This window comes from Centrocercus urophasianus, unplaced genomic scaffold, assembly GCF_019232065.1.
Source record: "Centrocercus urophasianus isolate 14NV4802_14NV808 unplaced genomic scaffold, USGS_Curo_1.0 seq_20, whole genome shotgun sequence".
In the NCBI taxonomy this organism is placed as follows: domain Eukaryota; kingdom Metazoa; phylum Chordata; class Aves; order Galliformes; family Phasianidae; genus Centrocercus; species Centrocercus urophasianus.
Window position 1 is genome coordinate 4,810,830 of NW_024884756.1, and position 15,395 is coordinate 4,826,224.

At 42.1% G+C, this 15,395-nt stretch overlaps 1 protein-coding gene across 1 annotated transcript in view; it reads right to left on the bottom strand.

The window, feature by feature from the left end:
- The window catches only part of MAP2 (microtubule associated protein 2), a 189,122-nt gene that overhangs the window by 23,413 nt on the left and 150,314 nt on the right, over positions 1–15,395 (bottom strand). The window contains exons 8-12 of the mRNA XM_042822366.1: positions 9,377–9,493; positions 4,532–6,901; positions 3,155–4,483; positions 2,692–2,898; positions 2,149–2,283 (exon numbers count right to left, since the gene is read on the bottom strand). Of these exons, the coding sequence (XP_042678300.1) occupies positions 2,149–2,283; positions 2,692–2,898; positions 3,155–4,483; positions 4,532–6,901; positions 9,377–9,493 (4,158 nt within the window). The remainder of the gene's footprint in view (positions 1–2,148; positions 2,284–2,691; positions 2,899–3,154; positions 4,484–4,531; positions 6,902–9,376; positions 9,494–15,395) is intronic.

The window sequence follows — 15,395 nt, forward strand, 5'->3', positions numbered from 1 at the left end:
AACTTCTCCATCTGAACAAAAGATCTCTACGTGTCTGCTAGCAGTTTAAGTACAGAACAAGCATCTTTTACCTCTTAAGGGACAGCACAACTGAAGACTTGCAACAGAAGTGGATCGCGTGCTGACTCCTGCTCATAGCCAAGCAGTTGGCCTGGCCTTGCCCCAAAACCACGCCTCTGATGGCACAACAGCAGCAGCAACTCACAGCCACAAAGCATGAGTCAAAGCGGGGTTTCCCTCCCATAACTACATCAGTAACGGCAAAGATTTCAATTTCAAAGATTTCCTTGGACTTGGCCACACAATTTCTTGTTCAAATGTCAAGGATGAATCTAAAACAACAGTCCTTCCTTGGAAAATATGGCAGTATAAGTTACCAGTATTTGTCAGCACTTACCTCACGGTGACACGGGAATTTTCTTTTCTGTTATTGAGAGGAACAGAATGACTTAATTTCCTGGCCCACTATGTAGAAAATCTGAGCAAATACTAACTTCCTGTTATGGACTCTTGTATCTTATGGTTGGATGTGTTTCATTTTGAAGACACAGAAAAGGCAACACTGAGGTTTTAACTAACTGGAATTTACTTCAGGTGCACAGACTGCAGTGTTTTGGTGGGACCCCATTGGCCAAGCATCAAACAAGTTGAGAGGACCAGTCCAAATAGGATGTACTGACAGCTGAAACTGGCTTCAAGAAACGGTGCTATGTTTTACATAATAGAAAACATGAGTGAAACAATGCCCCTCTAAGTTCCTGATCCCGGAAAGAACTGAACGACTGGTTTAGGCTCAGGGATATGTATGTTAACATATGGTGCCTACACTCTTGGTGTGCAGTGCTATATGACAAACTTGCACATGGTGTCTCTTCAACTCCCCTCATTAAGCAGAAAGAGGGGAGGTAGAAGACAATAAGGGATAACTGAGTTTTCCAGCAACAGTGAGCATGGTGAAACGGTTTTACAGATATTTTTGTTCACTTTGTGGCATACCATTTGGCTTTAGAGCCCAAATCAACATCACTGTGAATTTTATGACCAATCTGAGTCCCTTTTTTTGTTGTTGTTTTGTTTTGTGTTTGATTCTATCTCTGTGTTTAAATGTACTGAGATGTCATTCTTGCTTTACATTTCTCACTTCATTTAATACATCTGCCACGCTGCTTATTAAGAGGGGAAGAAAAAAGCTTTGACTGTTGCCAGGCAGCACACATTCACTCAAGGCACTGAGCAGGTTTTGTTATGCAAGACTACTGGGATGACTCAGGTCTGAGAGATGCTGCTGGGCCAGAATAGTTGAGAAGAGTTAGAGTATGAGAAGGCAAGACAGCACTGACCACATAACTGCAGAAATGCAGTCAGAGTTAGAATGCTACAAAGCCAACACGCTTTTTGTGACATGAACAATCAACTCCCCATTTCCAACACTTACTGAATCCTCCCTCTGGTCTTGTGCAAGAATACAAGAAGTTGTAACTGCTGTAAATAGTAAAACATATTGAAAAAGAGTTGTTTTAATCTATATTAAACTTTAGTTCACTTTCCCCTACCAAATACTAATTTTTTGACTGAAATGCAATTGTAGTGTGAGTCCAGATTCCTTCTCTCTCAGCTTCATGCTGCATGTGGATGGATTTCCCCTGTGGATTTTGACTGTACAGCATAAACATCAGTAACAGAGTGGAAAGTGTAAAGGCAGATAACATCGATCAACAAAATACAAGTCTGAAACACTTCTTATTATGCAGGAGAGTAAAGCAAAATAATGGAAATGCATACCATGGTTTAAGCTGTCAACATTTTCCCACCAGAAAAAAAAGGCATAAGAAAAGAAGAAGGAAACAAAAGAAGAAAATGGTGAGCAGACTCCTAGAACAACACACTATAAGCATGATGCCAAGTTACAACCACAGCACTTGGAAGTCCAAGCAATGACAAGCACACATGATCATGACCTCCTTTAAACAAACAAATACCAGGAAAGAAAAAAAAAATGATAAAAAAAATGAAAAAAGCAATACCATTTGTGAAGATAGTCTTGGAGGAATAATAACTAAAAAAGAGAAAAGCTGCTATAGCCATGAAATTAAAAAAAAAAGTCTATGTTTGCCAGCCACATTGCATAACTGAACAGAATGCAGTCACCTGTCTGCTTCCGTTTAACACAGGAGAGATGAGTTGGTCTAGTATATTTGATAGCAGGTTTTAAAATGATTTTCCTGGAGGGAGAGTGGGCCTGAACTTCAGTTTTTTTAGCAAGTTCAGCTTTCTTATACACTGCTATGGACAAGAAAACACAAAAACACATAATCAGGAAAAAAACAGCAAAGTTTCATACAGTACATCAAGTGGCAGGCCCACTGCTCCACAACTGCAGCTCTAAGCAGTGTTTCTACTGAGGTGATCCAAGCTGAGTTGGAAGACTGATGCACTGATGCACTGATGCATTCATCTCAGATGTGCTTCCCAAAACTCTGTGGGGATTCCTACAGTGAACTGAGACTGGTGGAGCAGTGAGCCTTGCACATGGCTTTTCACATAACTGTACAGTGTCTCATTAAATAGCACCGCACATAATAGTGTTAAGATGCACATCAACTACAACAGAGTAACCTAACGATACTGCACGATACTACAAAAAAAAATTAAATTATATATATATATAGTAAGAGGGAGTGTTAAATGAACCTTTTTTCCTTCTCACTTCATCTCTGGAGAGTGTGCTAGGTTCCTTTTTAGCTATTTTCCTTTCAGGAGTAGAAATCCTGCCTCTCCCAGTTTTAAAAGGTTTCTCTTTTTTATGCTTATCGAGAGATGATCTTCGCAATTCTCTCTCTGCCTTCTCCTCTTTAGGAACAGTCTCTAACTGTTCAGTCATGATGCTCCTATCATCATCTGTAGGATCAGAGCACATTGTAACAACAAACAGAAGATTAGTAACAAATGTTAGCAATACTGCAGTGGATGCAGGGTAAAATAATAATTTAAGACTGAGCAGATGGATTAATTAAAAAAAAAAAAAAGGTAGGCAATTCTACCATTCTTTAAACATGCTGAAATTATTACTACAGCTACAATAATTTTGCTTTTTGATCATTACGGTTTGGAAGCAAAAATATTAAACACACAAAACAAAAAGGATAATGCACACCTTGAGTATCTGCCCAGAGACTGTCTGTGTCCATGATGGAGTCATCAACTGTTGTTTCATCTTTGTAATCATCACACGTTTCCGTTTTGTAGTCAGTGAGCAAGATTTCTTCTCTCTCAGGTGAAGCAGGAGCTTCTGGGGAGCCCTCCCTTGGCTCAGCTTGAATGTCAACCACTTCCTCAATCTCCAGCTCCTCTTCAGCCTGGGAGTCCACTGCTTCAATGTCTTCCTGCTGGGTAGCAGCAAAACGTACACTGTGAGAAGCAGATTCGCCCTCATCAACTGTTGTCTGCACCACTGTGATAAAGTCATCCTCTACTGTCACGACTGATTCAATAATGCCTTTCAGTTCAGGCAGTGCTTCTGGGCAAACCTTGGCTAGCAATTTTTCATCAGTAGGTTTCCCAAAGTCCATTTCTGGGGGTATTTCTGATACAAGATGATGTTTATCCTCTTCTTTCTCTTCTTGTCCACCTAACTTCTCTTCCTCGTGGTCTTCTCTTTTTGTGGCCTCAGCTGTCACTTCTGATGGCAGCAATGTTTGGACCTCTGTAGGTTTCACAACTGTATCAGGAATCTTTTCAGTTTCCTCTGGAGGCTGTGGGATGCTCTCCATCTGAATCTCAGCATGCTCTTCCTGGGGAGGCTCAGCTTTTGGAAGGAGGAGCTCTGTGGAAGGTTCCTTTGCTGGCAACTGCGTAGACACCTCTTCCTCAGACACAGATGGTTTTGGAGCTTCTCCTTTGATATCCTCCTGTTTCAAGGGTTCTCCGTTCAAACTTTCTTGGGTTTGATCATGTTCTCCACTAGATTCATAAGATTCTTCTTTATCAACTGCCTCTTGGTGTACCAGATCAGGCTTAGCTACTTTCTCCTTAATTTCTGTTTCAGACAGTTTGGTGCTGTCCTTCACATAACTAGGCTCGGTCTTGGAAAGTAAATCTGCATCCTTTGCTTCTCTAGACAAGATGATCTGATCTTTCTGTTGAGCTTCTTTGGGCTCAGGCTCTGTTTTTTTAACAGGGGCTTTGTCCTTCCCTGAAGGGAGAGAATCAACCTCACTGATCCTACTATCTAGCTGATTCTGATATTCTTGGTCAGCTCTCCTGGCAGCCACTTCCATATCATGCTTTATGGCATTGTAGTCTGGTTTTATTGGAGCTTCTATCTCAGCTATTTCAGGAACAACACTAAGAGTCTTCTCCTTCTCCATCAAGAAAGAAATAGCATCTCTTTCTGCTGTTACCTGTGTAGCTAATATTCTGTCGTAGGTGGTATCATCGGGGACATGAACTTTATCAGACACGGCTTCCTCTTTCATTTCTAAGACTGTCTCAGGTTTTGCCTTCTCTGACTCTGAATCTTTAATGGAATAGCCCTCTTTAAAGTCAGCTTGATCTTCACTTTTTTCCAACACAGTATCGAGCTTCTCTTTTTTCTCCTGCTCGAAGTCCCTCGCTAGAAAAGACTCACCAGTCGCATGCTGCGTCAAGTCTTTTTCACTGAGGAATTCTTCTTTGGATTTTTCAGCTGCTGCCAGCTTCACTTCTATTAAAGACAGGTCAGGAGCTAGGCTGCGTCTCAATTTTTCATCTGCACCTTCATAAAAGGGACAGGTTTCACTTGTTAAATTCTCACTGTCCTGCACTGGAGAAGGGAGCGGGACTGTGTACTTATTGAAAACACAGTAGCCCAAGTCTTCTAGCTGACTTTCAGCTTTTAGAGTTACATGGTTTTCATCTGTCACAGATGTCAGGGCAGTGCTGCTCTCTTCCACCACAGCATCAGAAGGAACCGACTTCTTCTGTGCCACCTCAGCATCTGCACTCACCGATGCTACTCTGGATCTTGTCCCTGCTAAATCTAACATTTCAGGCAGGTCAGGAGCCAAGACAGCACCATTTTTGTAATAGTCTTTGGCTGGGAAAGGCGATTCAACCAAGGTCTCAGGCTGGACTTTTTCTTCTGTCATTGCTTTTTCTTCTTCAACGTGCTCATCTTCTTCTCTGCTATCAATGGGGAAACAAGGGGCCCTCTCCATTGCTGGTGTGGTTGCTGGCAAGTAGTCATCGCCTTCATCCATACTTCCACTAGTGTTAGTTAGAATATCTGATGCAAGGGGAGAAAGATCATGTGCACGGCCAAAGCTAAATCCCAGAGCTATAGAATCCAGGCAGGACATGGGCAGGTTAATAGACATACTTCTCTGCTCAATAGCAGATCTGCCCCCAAGTCCCAGGCTCCTGCTCAGAGTTAGGTCATCTTTATTTTTGCTGTGGAGCTCTCGCTTATCCCCATAGACTTTGGGATCAATAGTGAACATTCTTTCTGTTGGGGAACTTGGTTCTTCAGATTTGTCTGGTGTATAGCTCTGAGCCAGGGTACTGTACCCTATTTCACGAGCAGGCATACTCTGCTGCTGATCCAATTCCATCTGTAATTCTTCCTCCTCTTCCTCTTTGTCTTCAGGTATCAGACGATCTGCCTGGTAAGTCTCATACGCACTCTCTTTAGTGTCACTTAGCTCATAGTAATCGCTGCCTTGTTTTAGAGTGTCTGTTTTGAAGGCTTCCTCTTTCAGGGCAGAGGTTTCAAAATACTTGGACATTCCCGATCGATCCACTTCTGTTTTCATTTCATGAGTAGCTGAAACACTTTCCTTATCCTCCTTGGTTTCTTTTTTAACATCTTTCTCTTGAGAAGGTTCTGGAGCAGGAGCCTTATCAGCGGTTGAACTTGGTGCCTCAGGGCTCTTCTCTGTTATTTGGGATAACTGTGGAGTATCAGGGTGCTCAGTTGTTTTCTCAGGGAGCGGCACATGGCTTAATTTGCCAGGGGATACCTCTGTGCTTGGCTGCACGTCCTTTTTCATAGCTGTTGTTGCTTGGAGCCCACTTTGGTCCATTTCTTTTTCTGCCTTGAAAAGATCAGACATTTTAGTTTCACCATCCTTTGGGAAGTCTGCTTTGTGTGGGGGAAGTGTCTCAACTTCAGTCTTTGTGGTAAATTTAGCATCATCTAATATTCGAGCCTCCCCTTTATCATAGAAGTCATACCTTTCTTCCTCATCGGTCTCATCCTTGGTCATGTCCTTTTCCTGCCCCCATGCAGGAATTTTCTGCGTGCTTGGTGTTTTCAGGCCATCTACAGTTACTGTTGAGACTTCTTGCAGAGTTAGGGTCATGCCTCTGTGGGCCTGTTCGTCTTCAGCAAGTTCTTTGGCAGGCAGTTGGTCAGCAGGTTCAGGTTTTATTTTGGCACTGTCTTTGAGGGGAAGATCCTGGGGGATAGCAAGAGATGGGTCTGAAGGCAGTTCACTTTTGGCTGCTTCTATCTTGGGTTCTGATGTGAACAGAGAACTTCCATCATGGCTGACGGCAAGATCTTGGACATCTTTAAGGTCATCTTTAAATGTCACAGATAGAACTTGGTTGGATGATGAGGGCTTCTCTGCAGTCCTTTCTTCTGTTTTGCTCCCTTTAGGCAATTCAGATGGCAAGTCCTTTTGCACTTGAGAAATAGGAAGCTTGGCAGGAGGTTCTGCAAAACTGGCTTCCGATTTCTTCTGTGAATCAGTTTCCAAGATCTGTTCTGATAGAGGTGAAGGCATTTTTTCTCTGTCTTTGCTCTGTGAATCCTTTTTATCTGTAGCCTCTGTTTTTGCTGGCTGTGGAACTAAGGCATCATGTTTAGGTTGCTCAGTCTTACTGTCTTTTCCAGATTCCTGTCGCTTTGTGTCTAATGGATCTGTTGTGAAAGGGCACGTGCCCTCCTGGACATGGAATTCCATCTTCGTGGCTGCAATTAAATCTGAAGTAGTTTGTTTGGGTTTCATAATAAAATTATTCAAAGCACTTACAGGCAGGCAGTCATGTGGTGTATAGAACATCTTGGTATGAATGATGGAGAGGGAAAAATATGCGAACATGCAGCAAGGCTATCCACACAGAAATCTGCTTTAAAGCATTAAATCCTAGTTTCCTTTCAATATATGATATTTTGCAGTGAAAATGTGACTTGCACACAAGTAAAAGTGGCAACTGAAATTAGATCATTTCACATGACAACTTCATCTTCCCTGTTTGTATACAAAAACAAACCAGAAATAATCCTCACTTCACTGGCAATTTCTGCTGTACTCTGAGGCTTATGTTAGTTTGCTTTTCTAAGTTTCGTAAGATTAAGTCCAACGAACAGTATCACTGTGTGCTGCTTACATTTAAACAAACACATTTCTGTATTTATTTTACCTTTCTCAACCACACGTGTGCTAAGCTAAAGCAGTAACACGTACAAGAGGCGTGTCAGAAGAAGCTACTGTTTTAGCTGCATCAGCTTTCGACATTCATCCCTTGGCAAATGGAAGAATCTCACTGCTGCCATGAAAGTGTAAATGGGCAGCAGAGCTATGAACAGCTCTAGACTCAGAGGTCTCCAGCATGGCCAGTCATCTTCAGCTGTAACTGAATACCAGCCATGTTTCAATGACTGTAGCACAGCCTTAATTAAGTTGATTTAAAACTGAAAATACTACACTTACAACATGTCACTATATTTGTATGGAATACTACCTAGTTATTTTTATATATACTCTATTAATCATTAATACCATATTTTTTTTTTATATATCCTTTGGAAAATGATGATTCCTATCATATGGGAAAAAGAAATACAGCAGAATACTTTCTGCATTAGTCTGCAAATAAGCATTTACAAGTTTTTCTTTCTAAAACTTATTACAGCAAGCATTGGGCCAAATCTGAATCTCCTTACATCTGATTTAAAGCCCATGGAGCCATTTTCTGACTCAGATGAATATGAATTTGTCAGAATAACTACTATCAAACTACAGGTCATTCTTTAAATATTTGCATGCAAAGTTAAAAAAGCTACTGCCATTCTACATTCTGCAGGTAGAAAGAAAACAGAATTCTACACCTCCAATACTTTTTAATCCTTTGTGTTTTTACATTTCATGACTTGCAGGCCCCATGAAGTATAAAAACAAAGCCACTGAGCAGATGTCATCCTTCTTTCACAGACATGGATTAACTAGATACTGACTTTTCTTGCGTATCCTATCGTGCCTTTTACTCTAGCACCAATGTACAACACCAATGGCACCTAAAGATATTCTGACTGCCAAGGGAATTTAATTTTCTTTAGGTGGGTCTGATGGAAAGCCAGCTTCCCAGATGCAGCCCTTCTTCACCGGGTACTGAGTGGATGGCTATGTCACTACTCCATGCAATGTGTCTTTACACCTTGTTACGCTGACTGACGAGAAATGCCATGAAAAGGACAATCTTGAAGCCTAGTTCTCGTGTACTGAAAGACAATTGCTTGGAGTAAATACTTTGTCACAGTAAGCAGATCAGAACTTGATGCTTTACACCCCATCCTAAACTTCATGAAGAAGGTGAGTATCTCAGTGCAGTTGATGGGGCTTTGTCTGAGCAGGGCACTCCGGTCAGGGTAAATCTTTGCAATAAGGTAAGACACGCAAAAAAACCCAGAGTTTTTGCAATGATCGAGGGAGAAGGGGTGGGCTGCAATGAATGGCAAGGATATGACATAAGAAGCAATAGCTTTAGGGAAGCTAAACCAGAATGCACAGAAGCACACACACAGAAATATACTGCACGCTGCAAATGAAAACATTTCTACAATTCAAGCCTCTTTATGTCATAGTTAAATTCATTAAATCTACTTTCTGAAAGAAAAGCAGATGAATCTCCGCACCAAAAAGAAAAAAAATATACAAACATTAGCAATGTGACTGGCAAACATGTCTGAGATGGGGGGCAAAAGGCCTGCGCAGAGCAATCGGCTTAGCTGCAAAGCACTTGTATCATGGCAAGGTAAAAAGAAAAAAAAGGAATCAGCTGCAGCAGCGGGAAACCATGTTGTCATACAGCACCTATGCAACCATAGTATCTGCTACACACTCTTCAAGCATAATAACAAGAGCAGTCATACTAATTAATGGAAAGAACAGGAAATGAAGCAGCCTTGAAAAGCACTGGAGAAAGCTGGAAGATTCACTGGCAGCAAACACATGCAGTCCTACGGAGGACACACCTTCCGCAGCCAAGGAAGGGGATGTGTCTTTCAGAGGCATTTCCCCCACAACTGTTAGGCTCTCCCTGCTGGATGCCACACTTGGTATTTTGTCTTCGTGACACACTGTGGCCTCCAAACCAAAATCCGGCCGACCCTCACCGAGGCCCTTGGCCTGCTCTGAAGGCTCAGTGGGCCCATGCTCTTTCCCCAGTTGCGTCCCAGGAAGAGCAGCAGGTTTCACTTCCACAGCCATCGGACTCTCTACTGGTTCTTCTTCTTGGAGATGGAAAAAGGAGGCGACATCAACACCAACAGTAAACACCAAGCACAAAGCTCAACACGACTGGTTTTCTTAACACTTTCAGCTCTGAACATTTCAGATTTCTAGGGTTTGCTAGAATCCAGCGCATTTTAATTGCAATAGAATTGATTTTTCCCAAAGAAAAAATACCGAACAAACCCCAGAACACCTTGTCTCCCCCAGAGAAGCACGTTTATGCTGGAAGATGAGAGCTGAAAGTGCTTTATAGGTACACCTCTCCCAAAGACGACTGTGGGTCAAATGTTCATTGGAAATGGAGATGATATTGAACGATGGATGGCTCTGAGAACATCAGTGCACTTCTGATAGATGTGCTGTTTAACCCAGTACGAGACATTGAATTGAGGTGGGGTAAAGTATGAGTTGTTAATTTTTTTCCCCTTGCTGTTACCGTCTGCTAAATGACAGCAAGTCTGCCAATTACATGGGTCCTGGTTTTGGCAAAGCATTCAACCACTTGAACAGTCTTAATAAGCCTTGCACAAAGCTGGGAACTAATGATTTCACCAGAGTCCAGCCAAGATTCTTACACCGAGTGCTTTGTGAACTGCTTCGCCCTTGGGCTGCCTGAGATCTGAACCCCCTATGTGAAAATCAGAGGTGTAACACAAGGACTCTTCATTTGCTTTTCTGTCTCCCTCACTAGCCTCTAGGCTCCTCTCCTCATCACCAGTTAAGCCAAAGAAACCGATGAACACCACGTTCCTCTGAAGTTTTGAAATACATTACTTTGCCTACAGGTTGCTAGAATCAGTAGACTAGTACCAAGAACGGTCTTTATTCTACTCTTGCCATGGAAGAAAGTCTCCCTTCTATCTTGCCACTGCTGTTCAGACAGAATATTACTTTGCTCTGCTACTATCTCTTCCAATAGGAAATAAGGATTCAGTGTGAATCCTTCGATTCAGCAAAATTCGTAAGCAGCTGACCACCAGCCAAACTCAAATACACCTAATAACCTCTCTGGGTTTTAAGTACAGTCCCATGTTTAAGGACTTTGCTGAATCAGGCTTAGAAAAAAGTGGTTTTGAATCTGAATCTCCTGGCATTAAAATTAAACCTCTTTACAAGGGCGTGATTTTTCTCCTGAGACTGACCCAGTTAAAGGTAGGCAATCAACCATCCATTTCAGTTACGGCCTTTAGAAAGTAATTTAAGGAACACAAATTTCAGGCTGAGAAAATACCACTACGTAAAGTGCAACATTATTAATAACATGTAAAAATGTAGTTAGGGAAAGATACAGTATCTAAGTGAACAGAAGCTAGAAGATTCCAAATTGGAACTGGACCAATGCCTGAGGGATATTTACATATGGCAGATTGTAAAAGGAGCCCAGCAGAACAGCAAGTGTCCAGACAATAGAGGCCCTTACTCAAATAACTTGCTGTACTGCTTGTTTTTTCCAATTTTATGTAGTCGTGTGTGTGCATTCCTTTTAATTAAAGAAGTTATTTTACCTCATTTTGATGGCAATTACTTCACTCAATGCCATGTGTTAAAACTAATTACTCAGTAAGTCTTTTCTTAATTAGGTAAAAGTAGTGCATATCTAGCATTGAAACATTACAGGTTTGGCTTCTGGTGCAAAGCAGTGCCTAGGTTCCTTTAAAGTGGCAAAGTCCCCAGAGAACAAATCGTATCATCTATATTAGATCCCTCTTTTACTGAGTCAGCACATATAGAGGCACACAGCTCAGAAATGGATAAAATCTGGGAAGAAAAATCCCATCCTCACCGCTAACACAAAGAAAATACTGTGGCTCTCTCAGTATTACTAGAACTCATCATACAGAATTTTTGAGAACAGGGATACTTAAAAGAACCACTGAAAAAGAACTTGCATGAAGTAAATAGACTTCATTGCAGCAGCTGGAAAAGATCTGGCAATGGCTGCAAATGAAAAGGTTTTCAAGAATGGATAAGCACAGGTATATGCAGAGGCAAACAACCTGGTACATAAACAATGCTAACAATATCAAAAGTTTGCATCAGCAAACGATTTCACTAGATGTGGATGTGCATGATTGGCAATTATGCTGCTTACGAACTAAAAAGCAGGAATGTTTTAAGAACAAATGCAGAAACCCACCTACAGTAAGGCTACGCCTGTGATTTTCTGACTCTCCCAGCTTCAGGCAGATATCCTGACGTAACAGTATGCAGTTATTTGCATTGCTCTCATTCTGGTGTTGCTGCACTACTGGGCTACATTATCCTGTTAACTGTGGACAAGCCTCCTGCTCTTGAAATGCCCCACTGAGCTATTTCAGTCACAGACCTCCGCCTTCCTCAGACACACATCCCCAGAGAATTCAGATCTGCTTTTAACTTCACCTCCTGTCTCTCAAGATTAAGTTAATCAAATACTGCCTGATGAAACATGATTCATTTTGCTTTGGATAAGAAGTCACAATTCTCATTAGACACTGAAACAGATTCTCCCTCGACTCCTAAAATGTTGATTTTATGTAAACTCCACAAGTAAAATAATACTTACTGATGGACCTAGGCTGCAGAAGGAAGGGGTACAGGAACAAAGAAATAGCAAACTTTTTAATACATCTGCCTTGTTTGCAGCCAGCTGACAGTGTTGACTGGGTGCATCCACAGAACAGCCAGAGATCAAACGTGACCCAGTACTGCCTGAAGACACCAGTATGTGCTGGGGAAAAAAAAACTGATTTCCTCTGTCTAGTGAAGAACTAAAGATCCTCCACTGCTAACTCTAGTACAGGTATGAGTTTAACTCAGCTGACTTAACTTCGGTAACAACCTTCTAACCCACTCTAAACACTGTTCCTAGCTGTGATTCACTGTCACAAAGTACAAATTAGTGCCTGCTGTTTTTGCATCTGCCATCAACTTGGCCAGTAGACCTACATGGTTTAAGCATGGTTTCACTGACACCAAAATAGCATTCAATGTTCACACTGCAGCTTCACTTTGAGAATGAAAGACTTGGGAGTCAGACACTTTCCTCCCCCAGAAAGCAGCAATCCCAGGCACACATATAATGGAATGGATGGCAGGTGGGTAGAGGGGAAGAGGAACAAAATGGGACCATGCTCAGTTCACCTTCATCATAGCCCAACAAGACCTCTGTGCTCTTCACTGTGGCACTGGGATGTGTACAAGAGCCAGTCCACTCTGAGCTGAACAAAGGGTGCTCATAGTACTCCTCATCCGAATTGTAGGGCTCATCATCGGCTACAGACACTGAGATGGAGGGGGCCAGGCCTTTACGCCACTCCCTGCTGGCAGCAGGCCCGCAGCCTGGGCACAGCGGTCCCACCTTATCCTCCGCCCCTGCATCTACAAATAGACACACAGACAAAAACTGCAGGACAGACAGACAGAAACACGGCAAGACAGGATGGATGCATGCACCAGCAAGCCACTGTGTCATACTGCAGAGTGGGTGAAATCAGCCAAGCTGCAAAGTAATGCAGGATGGAGGGATGGGGCAGCTGTGTGTTTTAACACGTGCCATGAATCTGGCACTTCCTGCAAGGTCTGTGAACGCTGGGAACCAACAGCCGGAGTAAACTAATTTCCAGACTGCACTCATTATTTAGAGGAATAGACATTGTACACAAACCACATCTCACAACTTCCACTGGCTGTTCTAAAAACTTTTGGACTATCCCAACAGTTGTATTCTTTTGTATTCCTCGTCACCAGGTGTCAACTGCAGTCATCAAGGTGTGTTTTTTTTGTTGTAAGTCCTTTAATTGTAAGTGTAAACTAGTTTGCTTTTCACCAATTGTCGTTTTTATCTATTTCAAATGTACTCACTCCTCTCCTTTTCCTATAATTAACAGTTAAACAAAATGAACAAACAAACAAAAGTGCCTTTGTCTAATTGCCAGCTTTTTTTGCTTCTGAAAAAGGCCACACAAAGCTGCTCATAGCACTCTCTGCTGGTCCTGTATTTCACACTGTTGTGGCTCATTTCTGTTGGAGAAAAAGCTTCCCACCTCAGAGTTTACCAGTTCTTCAGAATGACACCTTTATTTACCTGCCGCTGTAGCTTCACAGATAATCACATAATCAGTTCAGGACAACACCATCTACTGACAGCTACAGGGAGAGATAGCCTGGGTTTGCTCTTCCAGGACAAAAATAATACAGCGCAACAAAAATGACTGACCCATACAGACCTGAAGAGGAGACCTGGCTACAGTCCGCTCTGACCACGAATTGAGCCATGAAAAACTAGAATTCTAGTATGAGAGAAAATACATCTCAAGTCCATTTTTTTGCAACTTGTTGTTGCCTGTGGCAGCTGCAGCTAACCCACTGGATTTCCTAGCAGCGTCAGGAAAGAGTCCATGCTGAGCGTACCCTGATCTTTCTCCAGACAATTACAACTTAAAGATCCCCAGAGCTTCCAAAACTTTCCTCACAGATAGAAAGCAATGAGTGAGGAAGCAACCCTTTAACAAAGACAGAATAACTGGTACTAGCCAGATCTCTGTGTGCAACCCAAAGGCTCATGAATGCTGCTGTTACTACCACTACCAGGCTTTAGAAAGCCATTTTTATCCACCTCTATCATCTGGTCACACCCTGTGACCAAACCGATCCCATCACTAAGAGCTCTAAGCTTCTTCCTGGCAAATAACAGTAAGTTTCAAGTATCTTTATTTAGCACACCATAACAAGATAACAGCTGTATCATAAAAAAAAAAAAGCATCCTCTGCTTTCTGCCCCAACATGGCAGCAGAAGTTTGTTAATGTATTGATTAGTGTTTCCTCTGCCCCAGAAAAGGATGCTGTAATATTAACCCTATTAGGCTCAAGTAGTGGAAAAACAAAAACAACAACAACAAAAAAAAACCAACAAAAAAAAAAAAAAAACCCCCACACAAAAAAAAAAAAAAAAAAAAAAGAGAAAGAAAAATTATTCATCAATCTTAATATTAATAGCTCCAAAATGTCTTCCTGTGCTGTAAAAGAAAGACTATCCTTGTGTCAGAGTCTGTGACAGCCCTGAGCTGGTCTGACCAGTAATGAATGTATGTTAAGTGCACCTATGCACAAATACAAATAATGCCCAAAGAACTTTATAGGAGTCATACCTACAATTTTGTTCAGGACATAAACATTGCCTTGAACTACTGAAAATTTAGATGCTCCACCCCTGTAGTGTAATCTAAAACACAGATTCAGGACTTCAAGTGTGTTTAAAAGCAAGGTGTAGAGAAATGTACCAGCCGCCTGCCTCTGCTGAGCAGGAAACTGCAGAGCCCTGCAATAAGAGACGCTAAATGCAGGGCTGAACCTTGCCTCCCACCTTTCCCTAGTACTTCAGGCCTGGCAACAAGGTTGCAGTGAAGCATCTTTTTGTCTTGATCCACCTGCAGTGCATAACCACAGGTTTCTTCTCGATAGAAACTTCCACAAAATGCAGTGACAGATCTGAGGGGGCTCACTGTTTCCAAAAGATAAGTTTCAGAGGATGAAGAAATGTCACAGCACGTGACAGCCCAGGAGCCAACTCTCTCCCGAGAACATTCAGGACTGCAAGATCTAGTGCTGTGCAGATGTCCTCACACTAGTTTTTGTTTATCACTGTGGACAAGAGCAGCAAGGGGTGTGATGCACTTGCTATCTATTTGCTGGAACCAGGGTATTGTAGAGAAGAGAATAGAAGGTTCTCTTGGCCAGAAACGCAACAGGGAGGGAGGACAGGCACAAAGGAGGAGGTGGTGCACTACAGAGATGGAAAGTGCAATGAGAAAAGTGGACGTTCTCTTTCTGGCTGTGGATCCTATTTTAAACACGGACCCTTTGGATGTAAAATGCACCTACAGGAGTGAAAATGAAACTCTGATTGTTCTACACTGATG